The sequence below is a fragment of the Callionymus lyra genome, chromosome 12, assembly GCF_982586985.1.
Source record: "Callionymus lyra chromosome 12, fCalLyr1.hap1.1, whole genome shotgun sequence".
Taxonomy (NCBI): domain Eukaryota; kingdom Metazoa; phylum Chordata; class Actinopteri; order Syngnathiformes; family Callionymidae; genus Callionymus; species Callionymus lyra.
In genome coordinates, this window is record NC_141829.1 from 17910809 (window position 1) to 17935518 (window position 24710).

A 24710-nucleotide genomic window follows, 5' to 3' on the forward strand; every position below is an offset into this window, starting at 1 on the left:
AAAGAACAATAAAGTACTCACTTGCAAACCACGTCACCAGTCTCTTCGTTGATGAGACACGGAGCTCCGTGACATCGTAGACACTTGTCCACCTCACACTTCGTACCCTCGAACCTGGCCGGACACACACACTCCACGTATCCACTACTGGATAGAGTGCACGCCTTGGAGTTCACGCAGTAATGATGGCAGATGTCTTTTCACAGCAATAAAAAAAAATAAAAAGAAAGAGAGAGAAATTGCATCGTCAGACGGTAAAAAAAAGTTAAGATTGTTTGATTGAAAAAAAAAAAAGGTTCAGTGCTTTAATGGAACTTAATAATCCTCATCCAATGACATCTCAGACACACCCTTTGGGCAAACAGCAATTGAATAGATACTAATGAGGTGCTTTTAGAGAATGTTTTCACAGAGCCACTAATGATGAAGCTTAGGAGAGGAAAAATAAAACGTTCATCTTCAGCAAAGAAACTCTGAGGTTTGTCTGATAAAAGTGCTAGAATCTCTTAAAAAAAAGAAAACACTTTTGTGAAGTTGTTTTCCTGTGTGAACACTGAGATGCTTTCACCGAGCAAATCTGGCTTTTCAAATCCGTCCTCGTTGTTGAAATTGTTTGCGTCTTCGGCTGAAAGGCCAACGTCAATCAAACAGGGAATCCATAACAACGGTGTCATACATACGTTGAGGAGGCAGGACTCACGATATAGACAGCGATCGCCGGTGTACTCTGCTAAACAGCGGCACACGGGCTGGTTCCCCTGGGTGATGTCACAGGTGCCGCCGTTCAAACAATAGTTGTCGCAAATCCTCCGTTCGCAGAACGAGCCAGAGAAGCCCACCGGGCAGTGGCACGTTGGTTTACCTGCACAACAAAGTCATTGGTTAACATCAACAAAAGTGTTAGCTTTGTTGATAATGATCAAACTACCTCTGAACATTTTCTATCGACGCATTTAATTTGATCACCTTTCTATATGAACAAACTAGAAAAGCGATCACGAAGCGCAGACCTCCGCCAAGCAGCTGGATTTAACCCACGTTTAAGATTATTTCCCTTCTATCATTTTTTATGTTTAGTGTCTACCAGCTGTTGACTAGAAAAGCTTCCCAGGTTCCAGTCCGTGGTGTCAGATGCCAATTGATTTTCCGACATTCTAGTGTTTATATTTCTGGTGCTTATTAGATTTGAACTGCAGTTTGAGTTTTACGTGTCCCTTGCTATCATAAGCTTGTGTTTTACTTTTTTATATTTATGTATTCTACCCGTTTGTTCTATCCAGCATAACTCAGATTTCTTTTTTATTCATAGATTTCTTACTTGAGTCAGTCTTCCCACTAGTTCTAGTGATACATTAGGTTTTTCGTCTTGTTATTTTTAATAAAATGTTAATTGTTAAGCTCCAGTCACTGCATGGACTTTGGACCATTAGTTCCTTAAATACATTTTAAAACGTCTATATTTGAAATATCGTTGACAAAAGTTAAACTAAAATGAGCTCATTGGGACAGTTAGCGTTACAGAACTTGCATGCACAACCCAGTAGAGCTCGTGCTACAGTCTGGTCAATAAAGTGTAGCTCTAGATGCGAGTCTGGACAAGAAGTTCTTAAACTTTACAATGCCCCCCCAAATTACCCTATTAACCTGTGGCTGGGGACCCCCTTTGCGAAACACAGAAAATACTTCAAAAAAAATATAAAGAATCATAAACTTTTATAGTGCATTTTCTTGCTAGAATCAATATATGGTATTTTATTTGGACATAAATATTGTGTTTTAAAGGCATTAAACTAAAAAGAAATGTTTGAAGCCATACTTCCTTTGCTGCCTCATATTTTCTCATTTTTGATGGCCATGCGATTTAACATTTATCGCAGCTGAATAGTCAGGGTTGTTGTTTAATCACTTTGTGACCCTGGTCTGTGAAAGACGCTGTACAAATAAAGCTTACTTGCTTACTAGTTTGTCTACTCCTTTGATCTATTTCCTGTCAGAAACCTATTCATTTCCTGCTTACTTGCTAACTACAAGCTACTTGTAACGGGTAGTGTGGTTAGCTAGAATCGGAAATGTTTAAAAAATCCATTATATTCCAATAAATTCCATTCGTCCCTATCGTCCAACTTTATAAGACCCCCCCTTACCGCCCCCTGGAGGCCCAACTATTTAAAAACCACTGGTCTGGAACACCAAAAAAAATCTGTTCGTAGTCTCAACATTTTGTTGAAATCTCATGACAGTTCTTCAAGTTACTTTGCAATAGGACGGGTAAACGGCAGCAGAACGTCACCTCTCTGGTGAAGGTCTCTGAACAAAAGTGAAGCATCAGCATCATTTTATGATTTCCCTGCACGTAGACGGGCTCATCGTAAAACAGCGTTATAAAAAGCTGTCACAAAGTAAAGACTCCAATTTTTGACGCTGATAAAGGAAACATAAGATTCATTTTGCGATCATCATCTTTTCTTCCAGGCAACTATTGCAACTATTCATCATGGTTTGCTGACACCATAAGTGGCTCGCTGTCAGGCTCGACTTTACTCTGCTGATGTGACACAAAAGTCCTGGAGGTGGATGCTGAACGCTTCTTGGCAATAATAATAAATAATCACCATTCAAGCAAGTGTTTCTTATTCATTTTCGCGTTTTTGTTTTGACTCGGCAACGACGGATGATTACAAACATTGTGGTTATATTTCAGAAGTTGTATTTGTTGCCATTTCCCCTGAATATAAATCGTGTTGCTATATAGCACATTTATACTTGAGCACATGCCAAACATTTAGGAAAAGTTTCCGGGCGCGGGGATGAAGGCAGGCAGCCGATTCGCCCTGGGATCCAGGTTGTATTTTTTCTATGTAGGTTAGAAATTACTACTTGATAATGTCACAGTCCTCCACCTCATACTTGTGACTGAGATAATCTGGGTTTAGCTGCTGGGATCAGTCGACTTTCCAACAAGCAGAGCTGAGCCAAATCTGGGTTGTTTGGAGGAAAAACTCCTGTCAGACACTGAACTTTCGAGGGTTATATTAACAGATTTAATTTTTTTTTCCGGCTCTTTTTTAAATGAAAAAAACAACACACTTTAACTAATAAATAAATAAATAGACTCAAGGACTCATTCATTCCTTGGGCTATTAGATTGTACAATTCTGAGTTCGGGGCAGGAGTGGAGTAAAAGTATCTGGATGTTCTGTTCTATGTTAGTCTTTGTATCCTTTGTCTTTGTTATTTTTCTTTGATCTATGTTCTTTATCTTTATCTTTAGACTTGGATTGTATCATCTTCTCTTCATTTCTCTTTGTTCTTGTTCTTATTTTATTTTGATTTATTTTTTTATGAAAAATTGCTATATTTTCTCTCCTGAGGGATCTATAAAGTTGTACCTTACCTTACCTTAAATATTACTTTATCATCAATTATATATATATATATACATGTATATATAAACGTATAAGTCGACTTCATACAATCCGATTTTCCCGAAGGCAAAAAAACGCATCATTTGTTTTTTCCGTGGCGTTGCTAAGGTGCCGCTGCTCATTGATGTATTCTTAAGCACGAAACAAATGTTGCCTTCATTAGTCTCAGTGTCCAAAGATACCAACGTCTTCATCACTCAACCAGCTCCATCTTTTATCCACGGTGATAATGCTACGCGGCTCCATTAGCGGCTCATTAGCGTCGGTGTAGATACACAGTAGCCCTTCGACACTCAAAAGATGGAGAAAAAAAAAAAGAAAAAAGGGGGGTTGCTTGAGTGACGGATTGACAATGGTGCTTACGCATGAAGTCACGATGACGCCCGTGAGAGCAGACTTAAAACATCAGTAGAGAAGGTAATTTAGAACCAAATAAAGGGTAAAAACTCCTCGTTCATTTGTATGTCTTAGGCTGTATAGAGAGCCGGTACATTAGAACTAATGCTTAATGTGCCTCTACATCGTTTAGCAGCCAAGTTTATTCCAATGCTTAAGTGTTTTTTTTTTTTTACAGAATAAATGAGGGTAATGATGCGCTGATGGAGGATGTATTTATGGATCGCAAAGAAAGTCTAATCAAAAGTCCTAACACGGTTTATCGATGTAACTTTGTTTGGAATGATTTAAGCATGAATGCGCTAACAAATTAGCCCTTAATGAGGTCATTAATTGAGGTTATGAAATAAATACCATATATATATACATATATATATGCAAAGATTAAAGAAAATACTACTAATCTAATAACAAATTATTTAATTTTTGATCTAAATTGGACATTTTTGAGTTTTCATGGTCCTAGTGTCCCCTTTTCCTGAAGTGTATCCATGTACTTATTTTTGCGGGAATAATTATAGCATTAAACAAAGAAACGTCTTAGGAATTAAACATAGACATTTGAGCTGTTTACGGTGACTGGACTTAAGGGGTGTATTGGCAAGACTCTGGGGGTTACGATACGTATCATGATCATCATCAGACAACCAACGATATATTGTGATACCGTAGTAACGAGGATATATTTGTAGTATAGTTGAGTACTTGACTCTGGTATTGCAGAAGTTACAGACCACATGACTCTTGACGAAGTCGTAACTGTTTTTGTATATTTTGAGCCCAAAATATATATATAATAAACATCAGCTTTGAAAGCTGGAGGACCGGATGACTGTATCCTCTTGTCCTCAGTCAACGCAGGGATCTCACGGTATATTAAATGTTCAATTAGCTGCGGAGGACGTAATGACTGCTGCCATTTAACAATCGATACAGTTCTGTCAACTATCGGTACCATGGAAAAGAATATCACGCTATATATCGACATATCGATAATTTATATTACGCCTATTGGCCATGGTTAAATGGTTGGCGATCAAGAATATTTTTCTTTTCTACTACTAATTAGTATAACATTCTCACATCTGAAAAATCCTTTAACAAGTAAGTAAGTAATAGAAGTCACAACCATTTTACATTCAACAACTGCCAGCATCTATTTTCTATCATCAGATAATCTCGTGTGTCTGCTGAGGATTCATTAATTGGCGTCGCACCATCGTGTCCAGACTTGACTTTTAGAAGACATTGATCCTCTCTTTTTTTTCTTTTTTTTCCTGCGTCCTGTTTGGCAACAGTTGTGTTTTGCTGCCTTTTGATTTTTTTAATCTATTAAAATAAACACTTTTTTCTTGGCCAAGAAGCTGCTTCTAATTAACGTGAGGGAGAATATATACGCCGATGTTTGTTGATTTATTGTGTTACATCCATCATCGGATTGTTGTATAGCTAAAGGTAAAAATGTAAAGAGATGGAGGCTTTACATTGATTTTTAATATTCTTATGTTTATTTAAGCGCCACCACATTCAAGATACCAAAGCACAGATTTGATTTTCAAATTGTAGAATAATTGGTCCCAAACAGCAACACATCTTTTTATCTTTTTTTGGACTATTGATTCAATTTCTCTTCCGACATCAGCATATTCATTCTCTAAATTGCAGGATAGCACTGGATGTTCCGTGGAACATAAAAGCATGAAAAAAGGGACCACATTTTTTTTTTTTAAAAGGTAGAAAATTGTAGTCGAGTTCGACAGCGGCGTCAATGATAAAAAACTGCTCATCTGGCATATGTTGAGCCAAAAGCGAAGAAGGCGTGAAAGTTTAAAGGAAGATGAATGTCACACTGCACTTTGGTTGATGCTTGAGAGGAAATGGGAATCGAGGGTGGAAATGAAATAGCTTCACCTAACTTAATGGGAAAGACTTTTTTTTTCTTTTTTTTTTTTTACTTTTTGGCAGGCGAAAATATCCTTCATGGTAAGTGTTGCTATATGAAAGAGATAAAAGATTATCTCCGGAGGGGTTGAAGTAAACATGTCCAGACACTAATGAGTCTCTGTTGGCTTATAATGTTGTTAGGAAAGTGAATTATAAAACCGCTTACAATACATCGAGGAGTGGACGAAGAGTGAGGAGGTTAAAGATGAACATTTAGAACAAGCAGTGATCTTTTCTTAATTAAAACGCCCTCGGCTTCACAGAAACTAAACTGCATTCAAACGCAACCCGTTGGATGAACTGAATATGGTGTGGATTCATAGTCAAACATGCATAAATTGTGTATGTAAACTTTTTCTCTTTCATTCGGAACCAACCATCACACATTTTTAGAGTAGTTTTGCCTTTAAATCAAAGTTATTTTGAGGTATTTTTAGTATTTTGGATAATGGACCAGCTTTTTTAAAATAGGTGAAATGACTTCCAACAGGAAATGGCCGAAAGCAATCCCATAATCCCTTGCAAACTGAGTCTGAGATACTTAAAATGAAAATGTCCTGAACTAGTTTGTTGATAAAACAAAAGTCCAAATCCAAACAGTATACGCCGGCTTTTCATAAATCACATTCAACTGATTCCAAAAGTTGTTTCACTGTGTTTAACAATGCAAATCCATAATTTGGGATTCTTTTTTACCAATTATTTTTACAATATCGTGACAATGGTACGATTAGACATGTTGAAGATATTTGGCCCACGAAATTAATGATCTGTTATTTTTGATGAATTTGAAGACATTTCTTCAACGGATTATTATGATAGATGTGGCTGAAAAATACCCATAAATATCTTCATATCTGCACTTAGTCATTCTTTGCCATTGTTCTTCTTATTGCTCTTTGTTCTTGTTTTAGGAAACTATCGTCTGCTGTGTACTGGAAACCCAATTTCCCAAAGGAGATCTCCAGAGGTATCAATAAAGTTTATCCATCTATCTATGTAAACACAGAAACACAGAAACCCCACGCTGAAAAAGACGTAGGTTACGTCAAGCTGGAATCCTGCAACCTTCTTGTTAACCACAAGGATGTGACGTATCGTAGCTTTAGTTGCAGCGCATCATCCTTACCTAGAGGCGAGCCGGTGCAAGTGCCTCCGTTGATGCAGTAGTCGGCGCAGTGGTTGACCTCGCATCGCTCCCCTGAGAAGTCCGGCCAGCAGTAACACCTCCAGTCTCCCTTCTCGTTCGCCAAACAACGGCCGCCGTTTTCACACGGAGGCCGACACAGTTCGCCTTAAACGAACAAAACCAAATGAGTCACTCACTGCAGATGCTCATGAATCAAAACAGCATGATTCATTATATTAGACAGTAGACAATAGTTTTTTGGTGATCTTGACCTAAAGCTAGAAAATTACACAAGAGAGTGCAGACTTTTTATACTAACACTAAATCAATTAATTAATTTCTTAAACGTTTTATTTTTTTTATTATTTATATGTTGATATAATACATATTAGAATCCCTTATATTAAACCAAATGTTTTTATATTTCATTAGAATCAAATAAACAGGGAAAAAAACACAAATAACTATTACTTACTTACAAAGTTTTTCCTGTAATTCATGAACGCTTAAAAAAAGTTATTCCTGACTTTCTATGAACAGTATCTCGATCTTGTGTTGAGCTTTTTGAAAATATAGATGCTTTACTATGCGAGTTTATACTCACTTGATAGAATTTTGTTATAATAGATTTGTAAATTCTGTAAATTGGCGATACAGACTCCTTAACTATTACTTTTGATATGATATCACTCAACACCCTTGATTTATATAATTAGGAACCTTTTTTAGCATTTGAAATCGTCTATAGCAATGAGCTAGATGGGACAGCAGAGGGCAATTTCGTTGCGTAACGCGATCATACATCGCGTAACTTTCGAGATAGGATCCATAAAGGTTCAAGGGGTCAAGGTCAAGTCTATATTGACAGTCAAAGGAATCCCACTATCCAGCGGTGAATAGATAAGGACAATAGTAAACCAAATAAAACATAAACTGATCCTAGTTATTAATAAAGTAGGTTCAAAATATTGTAAGAGTATTAGCGAGTATTAGTGTAAAGTGCAATAGGACATTACTTCAAAAACACATTCGGGACAGTCAACAATGGTTCAGTGATCAAGTCTTATTGTCCATATTTGAGTTATCTTGGGAACGGACAGACGGTTGAAAAAGTCGACAACATAACCTCCTTGGAGGAGGTAAATATATAAGAAATATTTGAATCAATAAAACTGCTTTCTTTTACTCTGGGGATTCGTACTGGCCAAGATGGCTGTTAAAAAAGTATTTTGTCAACATTAGGTACTTCAGCAGTCATGCCTGGCTCAAGGACAAATCTGGCCAGCGGTATAAGTACAAGTGACCTTTTGTCATGGCTTCAAAAAGTCTATTAACCAATGGCCCACAGGTACAACAAAAAAAAACTGTTCCTACCAATTCTACATGTCCTATAATACAGTACAAGCTCATGGCGCGACTGACCTGAGATGTTGACATCACTGCAGCTTCCATTCACCAGAACCTTCCCCTCCGGACACGTGCACCGGGCGCCCATCGGGTTCAGCAGGCACATGAAGTCGCAGGACATTCTCAGGCAAGGATTTGGTGCTGCAGGGGATAGAAAAAGAAAAAAAAAAAGTTCAAATGTGGTGAAGCAAATGAAGTTTTGTTTTGTGAAAAAAAAAGGGTGTTTGTTAAATAAACCTAATTAAGAGCTCTCTGCTTCAGGCTTGTACTCATTAAATAATCAAGGATTGTGGAACATATAAATAAGCTTGTGTTGTTACATTGATTAGCAGCGATCTGAAGTGTCCTTCAAGCTGCCAACTGTGGTTCGTAGACATGATAATTACATGGAATCTTGCGCCTTTTTACAAAACACTTAACGTAAAAGGCTACTAACAAGCAAGATTAAAGGCAAAAAACAACCCCTTTTTTTTTTTTTTTTTACAAAAAAACATTATCTTAGTAACCAGGCATAGCTTGGACCATCTGTGATATGAAAAAGGAAATAATCCTTATTTAAAATGTATTAAATATGGTATACATTTCACTAAAATGACCTACAGTATTTGAATTTCCAGTGGTGTCTTCTACCCCCTTATAATTGGAAAAAATGGCTGAGAATCTGGAAAACTCTCTTACTTAGTACATAGACATTGGACATGTTTGAATTTTCATGGGGGTGTTTTGATCCTATTTCAAGCCTATAGAACCTTAAACTCAAATATCAAATCAAAAATATTGTCATTTTTAATGGATCGGATCAAAAAGAATCATTAAATTATACATTCTATCCAACAAATATTAAGGCAAAATTTATAAATACGAGGTGGAGACAGGACAACAAACAAACTTTTACAAATTTTGCAATACTAGAAAAACAATTGACTACATCTCATTAAATCCTGCATTAACACTTCAGTTGGATATAAATTTGAGGTGTCTCGCCTACAGTTCATACAAAACTCTGCATCGATATTTCTGTAATGCTCCAGTAGAAGAACTCACATTTGCCCGATCCTTAAAACTCTTCACTGGCTGCCAGTTTCTTTCAGGATCAATTTTGAAATTCAGGTTCTTACTTTCAAATCTATTCATGAGCAGGCTCTCTGCTGAAATACCAGGCTGTATTTACAATTATGGAAATAATACTTGAGACGTTAAATTTGGTATAAATGTAATTCAGATTGGACCTAGAGTATTGGAATTTTCAATAATAGAATTAAATTGTTCTGTATTCAATTAGAAGAATAAAGGACAATGGATAAATTAAATCCTATTCAACAAATATTAAATATAAATGTTATTTTTAAAAATGAATATGAGACAACAAACGAAATACTTTGCAATATTATGAAAAATCAATTGACCAGAAAATGAAATTAAATACAGTATCTGTAGCTTCGTTACATGGAAACTTTATAATGATACACTTTGACTCTTTACAAAGCAAAAACATTGTTATATATTAAAAAGATATTTGGTCATTCCAAGAAGAACAATGCAAATAGAAAGTGAGGAATAAAGACATAAACATGTCTTACACAAATGGGGTTAACAAGGGAGAGAAAGATGATGAAATATTTGTAACCTGGTTGAAAACTGTACGGAAAAAAGAAAAGGCTGCCACTGGTTAGGAGACTTGATTCCAATGAGCATTCAGATTTGCTTGGAATGCTCTACTAGCCCGACTTTTACAGCAAACATCAAAAGTTAAAGTCGTCATTTTTCGCTAGATGTGTTCGTGTTCTGCCCACACACTACAGAAACCACAGCGAGTCTAATGAGTCTCCAGAGAACGAAACAGCTTCACTTTAGGAGAAGAAAAAAAAAAAAAAAAACTGACCAAGACTCGGTTGTCTCATGTTGCCTTTCCATTGAATCCAGAGAAATAAGCAGCGTTGCTCTGATACGGAGCACAAAAGAACAGTGGGTGGAGGGACGCAGGCCTTATTGATTGACTGTCTCCAGAAACACTTTTTGAAAATCCCAACATTGAACACAACCTCAGAGGAATCTCCCTGCATTATCCAGCTAATAGGCTAATTCATCAAATGTGCTAGCATATACGTAGGCGATTGTTAATCCTTGGGATTTAAAATCAATAACTCTTACCGTCCTGTTGTTTGAAACGATGAGAGATCAGTACATTGGTCGGCTTCTCAACGCCCAGATTCAGGATTTCAACCGGCAGTTTGCCGTATTTGTGAATCTTGAACACTTCGTGTTTTATTCCAGTTCCATAGATGAAGTCTTCAAATACGTCAATGCGGTAGGGTTGGGAGATTCCTGGAGAGACACAAATTATACACGTTTTTCATTTTATTTGGACATCTCATAGATAAACAATATATAATAAATCTTTATATTTTATTAATTCAACTGCAACTCCTCATTTCTTTATAAGGGATCGGAGGGTGGCAGGCAATCCCATCTACTTAGGGTCAGAGGCAAAGACAAACCAAGTCGAGAGGGCACACAGAGACACATCGTCAATTTATAGTAAGTGTATTATCTGGACTATAAGGCTCACTTAAAAGCATTGCATTTTTAAATAAAAGTGAAACTGCGTGGGAGCAGTGGATGACGGAAGGTGAACACATTCAGTAAGACAGCATCAGGCACTCAAGCCACTCAACTTTTGATCTCACAGACTTAAGAGGAAGAATTTGAGGGATTTGTGAACGAGGAATCAACAAAAAAATGAGTTTATTGTATTTTACGTGTTAGAGCTGAAAAATTTCAAGAGTTGTTTTAAAGACGCTAACGCTTGATTTAGCGATAAAAGTTGTTTTTTCTGAACGAGGTTGAGGATATTGTGTACACATTTAATAGAGTTTGACTGACAGAATTATCAGACCCTTTTTGTTTGGCTTAATGCGCCTTATAATCCACTCACTTTTATATATGAAAAAGTTCAAAAATAGCATAACCTTTGACGGTGCGACTTATAATCCAGTGCAACGTACAGTGCGGAAAATAAGCATTTTTTTCAATCTGTTCTTGCTGTGGGAAGAAACCGGAGTGCCTCGGATGAACCCACATAAGCATGGGTAGAACAGGTATATAATATAATAAACCACAATTTATGATTAAATGTATCATTACAAATGTATTATGCTGTATTTGATCAAATTATTGTTTTACCATGTTTCTCCCCGAGGGTCACGAAAGGGTCGGAACCATCCAATCTCATACTTCCGATGTGCGAGAGCTCAGGATCGGCCCAGTACAAACGTTGGTTGAAGTAGTCAATAGCCAGACCTGATGGGACAGCGAGACAGAGAGAGAAAATCAAACACACACAACAACAACAAAAAGTTCACTAAACAAAGACCAGTAATGAAGCAACAACACGTTTAAAGTCGAGGCGGTTCAACGTGGGTCATCGGCAGAACGTAACGCTACTTTTCCTTTGTCTTCCTGAGCCACTATTCTTCGACAATCAATACTGTTTCTTTTGTAGCCGTTGTAGTTTAATTGTGTGCGTTTGTGTGTGCTTACATTGCAATTCTGAACCTGTGCATCAGTTTAGGTTAATCAAAGCCTGTCCTGAGAATTGAGCACATCCCCGCAATGTTTAAATAGATCCGCACTTTTCTAACCTCGCATGATAGATTTCTTCTTAGTGACCAAGACAAAGGATTGATTTCTTGAAACAGAGGAAGGGCTGGTGTGGCACTTTAAAACAAGACAAGCTGGCTGTTAGACTGTCAACATATATATATAAACGGCTGTGAAAAACTTCTCTTTGTTGTTTCTGGTTCTAAAACAAGAGCTTATGTCTTGGAGGAAATGTAGTACGACAAGGCGTCGCTTGACTCTATAATTCAATGTTACACTTTGTTTAGGTTTAGCTGATTAAAAGAGCATAAATATATAATTCACTTCTGTGATCTTATGGCTCATCGTGCAGAGATTTGAAGGCCGATCTGTTATTTTTCGTTGGACACAGGCAGACAGTTTGCGTGGCATCTTGGTATTCCAATTGCTCCCAGGAATGTATAAACATCATCTGTCTGTCATTGTGTGAGCAGCTCAGCTGGGCAGAGAGAGAAATAAAAATGCTGAAGGACGAGTGGAAAGTTGTGACAAAAACAAAACTTATAAAAGAGTTGTTTTTATGGCCTTCAAATGTGTTACTTGATAACAGTTTAACTACTTTAAGGACGTGATGATTATGCCACCTCTGGATAGGAGTAGTGATGGATTGATGAGGCTTCATGAAGCAGCGGATACTGTATCATGATACAGTTTGAAAGACCACTAGATGGCACTCTCAGTGAAAATGATACCAGGTTTCATTGAATTAGTAGATCAGAGCCAAATATTATGAAGCAGAGTGACATCTAGAGTTCTAAAACTAAGACATTGTATCATGATACAGTTGATTCTGTTTTCGTGGTACAATCTCCGAGTGTCTCTGATGATATAAATAAAGTCCTATGATACTGTATGAGGAAGACAGGATGTTGGTGGGCTTCAGCCATTCTAGGTTTGACTTTGTTTATTTCTTTCGAGCTGTCTTGCATTCTCTTTTATGCACAAATGCATCAGCGGGTTTATTGAGTGTAGCGTTAAAAAACAAAAAAATACTTTACCATGTTTGTTTCATCAGATAATTATTTATCAAGAAGTTAAGAGTTAGTGGTTGGAAATAACAGTAAAGAGGTTATTTTTAATTAGTTATTTTTGGATATTCATCATGAGGTATTGGCAAAAACTATCCATGTGTTAATACTTCAACACAAAGTATTGGTGACAATAAGAAAGTTTAAATTTCGAGTAGAGCAGAACATTTTAAATGTTTTGAACTCATGGTCACAAAGTTATTTCTTTGACAGTGAGTTTTCATAATAAAATGATGTAAATTTAGATATTTTTTGGTAGTAGTAGAAGTAATACTCCTGTGTTTGTCTTATGTCTCGGCCATTAAACTATATATTTTAACTGTGTATGTTTTTGATTTTTAAAGTGCTTTGTGACCCTGGTCTAGAAATGCGCTTTATAAATAGCCATTACTTTCTTACTACTTACTTATTGATGGATAGAGTGGCAGAGGAGGGTAGAGATGACTTGGATCACAAGATGTTTTTGATTATATAGTGATTTGAGGAAGAGGAATGCATATGCCCAAACAAGGGAGATAACAAAGAGTAAAGATGCTAGAGTCTGGATAGTAAAAACAATTAAAGTGTTTCGGATCAGAGGAGGTGAAGAGGAAAGTGCGGGCAGGATGGAAGAGGTCGAGAAGAAAGTCAGGGGTGGTATATTACACATGAATAACAGAAAGCCTGAAAGATGGAGCTTTATAAGATAGTAGTTGGTTTGGTAGTGAGTAGAAAAGACGAGATAAAGATATATCAGTGGGACAGAAATTTGAAGGTAAAGGTGATGGTTTGGACTCGTGAAAAGATGAGACGGGGTTGGATGAATAATGATAGAGCGACCAGGTGAAAGAAGAGGTTTTGGTTAATAAGGAGGTGAAGTGAATAAGTGTGACTAGAGAAGCTGGTAGCAATGGATTAATGAGGAGGACGGACATTGGTATTCTGTAAAAGCCTTTCTCCAGGTCACTAAAATACTCCTGTTTGCAGATTTTTTATCCATAGTTTTGCATCATTAGTTCACTGATTTTACCCAATAGTCTTTTAAAAAATATAAATATTTGTAATTGTTAATATCCAGTTGAAATGATGAAAAATACATCTTGTAATGGACACACTTCTTATTCACTCCCTCAATGTAGGCCTTGTTGTTCACAAACACACACATTTTGTGGGGAAAAAAAAACTAAACTTCCTATTAGTAAGAGAAACCCAAAGAGAGCAGTATTAACTCATGAATAATACATGCGCTGTGATATGAAAATACCCACCGGTCGGTCTCCGCAGGTTTTTCTCCAGGAGGACTCGGCGTAAGGAGCCGTCCATGGCGGATTCCTCTATGTGGGAGTGATCGCCGATAACACTCCAGTACATCATTCTGCAGCACAGAGAGAGAAATACGATTCCCCAGTGATACCATCAGCTCATAAAACATTACAGACGGAGCACGCATCTCTATAGACGCATAAATACATGGATAACGCCGTATTGTTCGTTTTCACAGATGTTTTCACGCTATATTTCTGGAGCATCTAATGACTCTTCATATCAAACATCACAGACTCAAAGAAAAGCCCTAAACAAAATAATATTGTCTGCCTTCTGTTATGCAACTGTAGGTCTCTTGTGAGATACCTTTATAGTTATCAGCATAACTGACTTATTTATTATTTTTCAATAACTTTAAATTAAACTTAATAAAAGTTTATGTTTATTCATGCTTTTGGTTATTTTTCTATGACTAACTTGCATGATTTTGTCCCTCCTATTAAACAGTATAACTGTCAAGATGTGGGAAAAATATTGATACAGAAATATATGTGATACTTCAACTTATGATATAATATCTGTATTTCATCTCTTAAAAGCCATATCAAGCAAATATCAACACAATCAATATAAGAAATTTGGCCTTCCAATTTTAAATAGGCGGCACAAATCATGAGTTTGAGAAAGAAATGCAAAATTGATGTCTTTCAACTGTTAAAGGCCAACTAATGTAAAAACCCAAATCTTATGACTCACTAACATGTCTTAAATGTTCTCATCATGACCATGTTTTGAAGTTATTACTTCATAAATTTCTCCCCCATCTAAAATATCGACAAACGAGGGGTTACGAGAGCGGAGTCCATTATGACTTAATAATGGCTTCACTCCGTCTCCAGCCAGCTGTAAACTCGCCCGCTTTGTTTATATAACAAGACCCTTAGAGGTGGAGACTTCGCGGGATTGATGACACGCTGTGACAAACCTCAACGCTTGACTAATCACAGCAAAGTGGATGTGGTTATGGTAACGAACCATTTCATCTCAATAAAAACAAAGTGTTTTTAGTGGGCGGGGCTTAACATAATTTTCTAATGTAAATATTTCAATGAAAAGAGCGTTTTGTACAAACAGAAAAATACTGAGTACAATAAAGGTCCAACATCTATTTGAGAGACATATTAGTTGGTTTATTGAAAGCTGGTTGACAACCGTTACATTTTGGAGGTGGGACACCTGAATTTTACTTCTATTGTAATTTGCGCCATTTCAACTGATAAATGATATTAGTTATCATCAGGTTTGTCGAAATGTAGGCTTTATTGACACATTCATTTGGATTAATCTATCCTAATGATTAACGTGGTTCAATATACTCTTAAACCCTAGTTCTATTATTAACCCCATGTTAAGGTTCATTGTTATGTTATTAATTGGGATTTAATAAAATAAAGTTTTGCTGCTGTAAAGAGTAAAAAAAACCCAGATGAATGCGATAAAAAACTTGAACTATGGCAGCGATACATTAATCGCATCATTTGACACCCCTTATACGTTTTAGGAACTTACCCCCTTGATGGGTTGACTGCAATAGCGTAAGGTTCTCCAGCTATGTCGGTAATCAGGCGTGTGCAGTTGGGTCCCTTGAGTTGACCAACGTTAATGGAATACCGCAACTTAGTCCAATGGGCTGTGTAATAGCTGAACCAGTGCATCCGTGAGTGATCCGTCCAGTAAATATTTCCCGTGATCCAGTCGGCGGCGACATCTCTGGGTCGCCTGAAGTCGGAACACTGCCGCGGAAGAAGAAAAACAATCCGAGTCAGCGAATTTCCGAATACAAACATGCGTATGAAAAGCACTCACTATGTTTTTGGTATTGGATTTAGTTTGACTCCGTTCGGGGATTTCCTTGTAGAAAATCCCGCCGGGGTTGAACTGCGTCGCCCAAATGAATCTTTGGTGGTGAAACAAACTGTCCATCCCGATGATGCGAGCGTTGTCTTCGATGTGAATCAACAGTTTGTGTCCCTGGCTCTGGTTGAACGGATACGCGAAACTTTGGATCTCGGTATCATTAGCGATGTAGAGCATTCTCTCCTCCGGCCCTGGAGTTCGAGAAAGAAAAAGTTAGTCGACGTCACAAGTTGATTCTAGGTCGTTTCTAATCTAGGACGCTTTGAACGCGGCGATCAATTTCGCTGAATACCTTTTGCGACGCAGCTACCATCCATCTCTTTATAATTTCGGTCACACGTGCACTTGAAAGATCCTTTTGTGTTGCTGCAGTAGTGAGGACAGGCGTCAAACTGAAGACACTCGTTTACCTCTGGAACAAAAGAGGTCAAAGCAAGTCAATGTTGGACATTTTCAAAACAATTAGAGGAGAAAGAAAGACGTTATAGAAAAGTAATATTGAAAAAAAGCTGTCCCTGATTGAAACAAAACATATTTATATTAGTCGTTTTGTTATTTTTAAATAAAAGAGCAAATATTCTGAAAGTCAATTTATTCAACTAGACTTCAAATGTAGGGTTAAGTAATAAAATGATAATTCTTTAAAATATAAAGAACAATAAAATGAATCATTTTAACCTTAATAGGATTTTAAATAGAGATATTATTATTATTTTTTTTTATAAATTGTCTATTTTTTAAGGCTATGTTTTGGTGTGATTTATATGAAAATACATATACTGTACTTGACATAAGGGGTGTTTGATAACATCGAAACAGCAATATGTCGCAATATTTTCTTTTCACAATACTCAAATCAAAATTCAACAGCACTGTATCAATGTTTTTTTTGGCTTTCAAATCATTTTATTATATTTTTCATTTTTTAGTTTAGTTATTTTATGGTTCATTAAGCTGTCTCTCAAATTAAATATATTTTAAACATAAATAGAGATATAAATATATTAAATGTACAATTAACATCCAAGTACAATACAGGTTTTTTGTGTTGGAATCGATCATTTCATCCTTCGCAGCTAAAGAAAAAGTTCCCGCTAGATTCTGGTGATGGCTGTGGACGAGAGGATACAGTCGAATCCAACAGCTTTTAAAAAGAGATGTTTGGACATATTTTGGTTTCAAAAAACCGAAAACAGTTCCGACTTTTTCAAGAGTCATGCAGAAAAGTACTCGGGCAATACAACAAATATATCGTTGTACCTAGAGTATCGCAATATATCTAATTGTTGCCCTTGTATCGTGATACGTATCGTATCGCAGATTCTTGCCAATGGTATGTCAATTCTACAACACCAGAGTCAAGTACTCGACCCTGGTCTAGAAACGCGCACTACAAATATAAATTAATTACTTACTTACAATACAACAAATATATCCTTGTTCACACAGTACTGCATATGTTATACTTGCCAATACAAACCCCTAGACATACGAGGATTTTTTTTTTAGATCAGTGACGCAAAAAGGTGGTTTAAGAATGCGCCTCGCTGGGTTGTACACTTTGGCCAAAAAACAAATCCGCTTTATTTTGAAAGCGCGGAGTACAGTGTCTGTAAGGGAACACGGCTTGTAACAAATTGAACTTGTTTATGCGAGTCGTGTGGAATGGTAATACGACAGCGGGAAACACTTTCTCTGTGGATTCGGATTTGAGTTCTGCAGGGAAATGTGCGTCGGTATACAACAACTGCATCCATGACAGGAAAAGAAATTGAAAGGTTTGCAACTTCGCCAGCGGGTAGACGTGAAATATCAAAGGCATCGAGAAAATACGTCTCCACAAATTTGGGTAAAATCCAAAATGTATGTTCTTCTTTTTTTTCCCGTCTGGGGCCTTTTCATCGAGGAAAAAAAAAACAAGTCCGTGAAGATAAACAGGAGACGCTTCACACAAACTACCTTCACATTGCCCAGAGTGTTGGACCCTCTTGAAGCCAGGTTTGCACTGACAGACGGCGTTTACAAAGGTCTGATTGCAAACCGCCTCTTCTCCGCAGAGGTTCATCTTCTTTCCGCATACATCTCCACCCGAAACTGAAAAAAAAAAAGACAGATACTTTGATTATCCATTGGACCGCTGCGTCTTGCACACCTGCTGTGCGCTTCCTTTGATGTGCACAAGTCAATAGGACAACCCCTTTCACTTCGTTCTGTTTACAACAAACACCGCGTATATACATTAGCATAAACAACAAAACATCCCCCCTGAAAAACCAGAGATCGTTGAGCTCCCTGATGGTGACACCGCACCCTTTTCATCTCCCCACCCAAATGCTTATTTGATTTTTTTTTTTTTCTTCTCCTGAAGTCAAGCGCTGCCGTACTTACAGGACTTGCAGTCTTGTTCATCGGAGCCGTCGCCGCAGTCGTTGAAGAGGTCGCACTGCAGCTCCAGCGGGACGCAACGCCGGTTGTTGCAGGAGAACTCTGTCTTCCCGCACGGGCGAGGTCTGCCGACGACCTCTTCTGTTTGAGGACAACGTACAACAAATATACCATTAGTGATCTACACATGTTTATATCTAGGAAATGTTAGAAGTACCATTCTACAAAACCATCCAGACTGGGCCTTTAAGTTGTTTTTCCTACTCATATTTTATTCAAATCTTATTTTATAATGTGTTTTTAAGGTTTTGAGGAATTTTGGGTGATCCACAGTGAATGTTCAAGCCATTTTTGGCCTAATTTCATTTGCCTCTATATTTTCTGTTGAATACATTTGTTCCATTTTAACTATATAATCAAAGCGATGTAGGTAAGTAATATTTATAGAGCGCTTTTCCTGACCAGGGTCACAAAGCGCTTAAACCATCAAAACAATACTCAATAAAATATATACTTAAAAGATCAAGATAACACAGAGAACTACACAGGAGTTCCAAAAAAATCAAGGAAAAGCCTGAACAAATGTCTTGAGATGTTTCTTCATTCTTTAAATGCCTGACGTCGTACAAGGATGAAGACCCTTGATCAAAACGCAAAGTTAAACCCTCAATGGAGGGGACGCCATTATATTTTCCACAGGCCACAAATGGCCCTTGGATCAACGAAGGCACAATACAAAATAATGTCAGCCTGAAATAATTACATTTAAAAAAAATGAATGAAATCAACAATAGGGTTTGAGAGCCTTGATCCAAAAGAAGACATTTTTAAGACATTTATATATGAATCAACCATAATCTATATAGCTAATATTATCCTTTTTATAATGACCACAGTGTGTAAAACCATTTGGTCAAATAATATCTTATATTTTAAAAAGGAAAATAGAAACCCAAAATAAGGATTTTATTTATCTATTAACCATTAATAGATGGTTAAGGTTAAAAAAAGACATGTTGTACCTGTTGTACAATTAAATTAAATTAAATGAATAGAGTTCCATTTGTGACGTTGATTTCTTCATAAAAGCTGTTCTGTAAAAATGTGTTTATTGTAGGCTGGACTTACTATTACATGGGTACAATGTCCTTTGAAAAAATGTTTTTAAAACAAGTTTTTGAATAGAAATACTTCATAAAATGAAGCCAAAACAAAAAAAATATATGCTAAAGAGCATATATATTTACTAGCAATGGGTTAGTGAAGTTTCATGAGGCAATGTCATGTTGTTTAGAGGTCAGTAGGTGGCGCTATCAGTTTAAAAATGATGTGATGTTTCATTTGAACAGTTCGGAAAATAATGCAGAGAGCACCATCTAGTGGACTCTTAATAACGATGCTTCATGAAGCTTCGTCAGACCATCACTAGTATATGATAAAATGATCAGTTTGTGTGAAGCTAACGGTTCAACGTAGCCTCAGATATCCTCGTGGTATAGTTTAACCATGTTCTGTAGTTCAAATCCAAGTCATGTTCGACACAGACGTCGCCTCTGTTAAGAAATATAGTAAGACGTCAGGCACCGAGAGGAAAGGAGTGAAAGAATGACCATTACTACTTAGTGACGGTGAAAATGATGGGATTGAGGTGAGATGGAGGGGATGGATGGAAGGTGGAGGAGTGCAAAGCAGGGAGGTAATGGAGTGGAGTAGGAGATTGATGGTCGCATCGATAGAACCGGAAAGGAAGATAGAGGGAGGACATTCTGAATGAAAGGGTGAAATATGAATGAAGTCATTTATCTGGTCATTTCCGTGCCGCTCTGCTCCGTGCACTAATTCAAAGACGCAGCAGAAGGATGGCGTCCAAGGACTGAAGGCAGAAAATGGGAAACCATATCGATAATTCAAGGTTTTCTTCCTAAGAACCAGGAAAAGGCGTGAAGAATATTCCGTCATGACCCGTACGCTTCAACTGTTGACATCTGGTCTTGTTGCCTCCTCTTCTTCGCCTAACCTTTTAATGGTGCGCCACAGGCAAAACTTCTCTCGTTTCTCCTTCACAATATCACATCATGTTACAAAAGGCAAATCTGTTTTTAATCTCGTATTGATCTCAGACTCCCTAGGGTGCCGGTTTCGACGATGACAATAGGAGGTATAACCTTTCATCCCCGTTTGTTTTGCCAATACTGCGAACCCTGCTTTTCGATGGGGAATCAAGAGCGCTAGACTTGGAGTGTGTACAAGTGCTACACTTCTGTGATGAAACTGTTCCAGGAAATTGTCCCCACAACTGCTTTCTGCTTCACTCGGCCAAGTCGCTGTCACGGCAGCGTCGGTCGTTTAGCACTGGTGAAGAGAATTTAATTAAATATTTGAGCCTTTTTTTTCCGCACATTCAAGCAGTTTTGGCTTCTGCCAACGGCTTTTTGACGGCATTTGGCTCGGTCATTAGGTAGCTCAAAGAGTTTTGAATAAATTTTCATGAGCATTTTCATGTAACAAAAACTAGAGCAAGGTAAATGTGTAGTCATGTGTAGTTGTGGTCATGTTTATTACTGTTTATCATTGGTTTTAATACTAAAAACAAGTCCAAACATCAGCTTTAATAGCTGTTGAGTCGACTGTATCCTCTCATCCTCAGTCATCGCTGGGATCTCGTGGGATTTAATTCTTGTTTTAGCTGCGATCGACGTAATAATTTGAAGCCTTTTTCTAAAACAGAAATGAAGAAAAAGACCGCTGACCTTTATTCAGCGATGAATATAGTATGTGAATACTATATTTACATGTTAATTGTGAATAAAAATTTGAATTTAAATGTATTTATTTTTTAGACACAGAGCTGCTCTTCTGTAGATGGAACCGAGCAAATAGGTTTCGCCACTAGGTGACACTATCGACTTGTAATTCGAAAGGTATTTACTAGCTTTACGTCGAAGCGAGGGTATTCGCTGATGACGTTCAGCGATCGCTGTCTATCCGCAGGTACGCCACTGTTCATTTTTGCTCTGTAACGTTTTTAAACATTATTTGATGAAAACACTTTCTTTTTAAGTTAAGAAACATATTGTAATGTTTATTGTGTAATTTATGTGTCTTATTTTATACTGTTTGTTTAGCTAAACGGTGGCTAACTGCGTTAGCTCTGTTGAACTTGCAGTGTTCGCTATCTATTCTACAAATACTGCATTAGGTCTGATTGATTCTTTTTTTGAATTGCATAGATTTGGATAGATAGAGGACAATTTACATAAGCATCATTATATCTGTTGACATTCTAAAATCTAAATCTCTCAAGATGCACAAAGCACATGAATGGTTTGATCCAAAAGAAAGAGTTGTACGGAGAAACATGTAAAAGAAAAGAGGGAGAATAAATAGAAAATAATGAGGGTTCATGGAGTTTGTAAACCATGACATGAAGTACAAAAGGCGTGACAAGATGTGGAACATGTTGGTTTATATTCTTATGATGGTATAAATCACTTTAAAAAGACATGTTCAATTACAACTATTCCAACCAGTTAAACACGGTTGTTTACATCCGCGACTTGTGTGTTCCCTGCACATCAGCTGTGTACTGAAGCTTCGCTCACCGCATTCTTCTTCATCCGAGTTATCGCTGCAGTCGTCCACTTTGTTGCACACTTGGTCGGTGCGCAGACATGCACGATTATTCCTGCATCGAAATGGCCTTGTGGGAGGGCAGGGAAGTTGGGCTGTGGATGAAAAGGCACAAAAAAGCTAATGGACGTGTCTGTCGTTTTTTTTTTCCTGCAACAAAACAACAGCATTCTTTTCTCCAGGGAGACGGAAGAGGAGAGAAGAGAGAGCTCCGAATGAAATATGTATTAGGAAAATTCAAATGAAAGGATTCCACCCACCACACATGTCTGAGTCTTCGTCGGAATTATCTCCGCAGTCGTCTTTGCCGTCGCACAGCCATGTGTGGAGTTTGCATAGCGTGTTGTTGCAGATGAATTCATCCGCCCGGCAGAAAAAAGCTCCTGAAAATAGAAGATTTTTTCGCTGCCGATTAGGTTCAAATACTGTTTCATTGACAAGTAGTAGTCAGCAGTCAGAAAAAGAAAGTCAGAGACGATTAACTTCTCATTACTTTTACCATAACTTCCTGATTCCTTCACCTGGTTATCATCACCATTATTACTGAATTAAACCTTCTCCGCTTCAACTGATAATGGTCAATATATATAATAACCAACACTTTTTTTTACGGTGTATATATGTATATAAAAAACTTACAGTACATCGACAAAGGCAATACATTTATTTTATTTTAAACAAAATGCTACATTTTTATCTACTGGTTGGATTACTCAATATATTATACCTTACAACCTTTTTATTTTACTGAATACACTAAAGAAAAAAAAAAGAAGTCTTTTATATATGTTATAATAAAAAATGTTTCACCAATGTGAATATTTACAAAAAAAAAAACTAAAAACAAATGCAATTTCACACAGTATCTGTTTGAAATATTTATCACACAGTAAAAAAAAATACCCACAAACATATTAACATTTAAAAAATATATATATTATTTATTATTTTAACATACAGTATGTTTTCAAAATAATTGTTAGTAAAAGAAAGTGCAATCATTAACATGCAAACAGGGAATTATTTCATATATTAATATATACAACATAGTATTTGATTAACCATCCAAACAATTATATAGAGATTATTATTATCATTATTATATAAGAACTTACAATTATTTCATATATAAATATACAATATAGCATTTTTTTTTAAATAATCTAAATAATGAAAGATGAATAATTTCATTAATAAATACAATTATTTTCCTGTTCAAATGTAAATAATTACATTTTCTTTTACTAACAATTATAAAAACACATGTTTATATATGAAATAAAATGACTTTTTTATTATTATTTTTTAAAACATACCCTGTATTTGTTTTTAATAATACACTGTGTTTTTTAAAAAACAATATAAATATTCATTTTATTTTATTAGTGCATACAATATTCGCTCGGTCTCATTCCAAACAGAGCTCCGTCTCGTAAGTGTGACACGAAGCAGCTTCAGGGAACGTTCCTCACCACGAGCGAGCGAACGCAGGAGAACACGGTGCCGCGTCATCACAACCTACCCTGGTTGCAATTTTCCTCGTCACTGTGGTCCATGCAGTCGAGAACTCCATCGCAGCGCCAGCGCCGAGGGATGCAGTGGGCCCGGTTCAGACACAGGAACTCATCCTCCCTGCACTCTTTCACGCACCCAATCTGTCATCACGGGAAAAAGCCATAAATCAACAACACATCCCTTCAAGTGATGCTGTCAGCCGCAATCAGAAGACGTCGACGGCTGGTGAGCGATGCCGCCGTTAACCTCGGAACGTTCCGTGGCCTGACAGGGAAGTTCTTGTTGTGAAACTGTCCTACTTAAAAGTTAAGACTATTTTTTAGGGGGGTGGTGGTGGGGGAACAGAAAGGGAAACCGTTGAAGCGGATCTGGAATCGGGAGGTAATATGAAAAGTGCACCTCGTCTGAACCATCCAGGCAGTTGTCATGTCCATCACAGCGCAGACTGGCAGACACGCATCCTCCGCTGGCGCACACATACTCGTTGACCGAGCACGACGGAGCCACTGCAAGAAAGGAATCAATCAGAGAAAAATGCAATATTTTTTCAGAATCCAGAGAAAGAAAAAAAAAGTTGAATCTAATAGAGCAAAGAGTTAAGTCCGGGCCTCTTGACTCCATTTATGTGGCTCTCACGAGTTAAGTAGTAACTAACATTTAGTTGATTTTATTAATTATTTAGATTGTATTTATTTAAGTAGTAGTAATAGTATTTCCTTTCAGTCTCTAAATATGACAGTATGGTTTTGTGTAAGTGCTTTTTGTCTTTTTTTGAGTATTTATTCCCACACAAAGAGGATATAAAGTATTATATTGGATATTAAAAAAATAAAGGTTTTAAAAAATACAATAAAATAACATTTTTTTGCACATTTAGCTTTTATTTATTACTTATTTCTATACTTTCACAACAGCCACGTGTGAACTGCAATAGGAAAATCAATTGAAATGAGGTCTTGCTCAGTATTACCATCTGGATCCAATAATATTTTGAAGGATGCATTATTGTTTCTCTAGTGCAATCATGACAAAAAAAAAACTTTACAAAAA

The 24710-nt window shown here is 37.0% G+C and overlaps 1 protein-coding gene across 1 annotated transcript in view; it reads right to left on the reverse strand.

Annotated features, from left to right (window-relative positions):
- Positions 1 to 24710, reverse strand: part of lrp1bb (low density lipoprotein receptor-related protein 1Bb) — a 348034-nt gene that overhangs the window by 11935 nt on the left and 311389 nt on the right. The window contains exons 70-85 of the mRNA XM_087804844.1: positions 24060 to 24166; positions 23668 to 23800; positions 22406 to 22528; positions 22118 to 22240; positions 18519 to 18656; positions 18090 to 18224; positions 16423 to 16542; positions 16080 to 16321; positions 15783 to 16006; positions 14216 to 14322; positions 11485 to 11601; positions 10453 to 10626; positions 8317 to 8442; positions 6895 to 7059; positions 701 to 862; positions 22 to 196 (exon numbers count right to left, since the gene is read on the reverse strand). Coding sequence (XP_087660970.1) covers positions 22 to 196; positions 701 to 862; positions 6895 to 7059; positions 8317 to 8442; positions 10453 to 10626; positions 11485 to 11601; positions 14216 to 14322; positions 15783 to 16006; positions 16080 to 16321; positions 16423 to 16542; positions 18090 to 18224; positions 18519 to 18656; positions 22118 to 22240; positions 22406 to 22528; positions 23668 to 23800; positions 24060 to 24166 — 2371 coding nt within the window. The remainder of the gene's footprint in view (positions 1 to 21; positions 197 to 700; positions 863 to 6894; positions 7060 to 8316; positions 8443 to 10452; positions 10627 to 11484; positions 11602 to 14215; positions 14323 to 15782; positions 16007 to 16079; positions 16322 to 16422; positions 16543 to 18089; positions 18225 to 18518; positions 18657 to 22117; positions 22241 to 22405; positions 22529 to 23667; positions 23801 to 24059; positions 24167 to 24710) is intronic.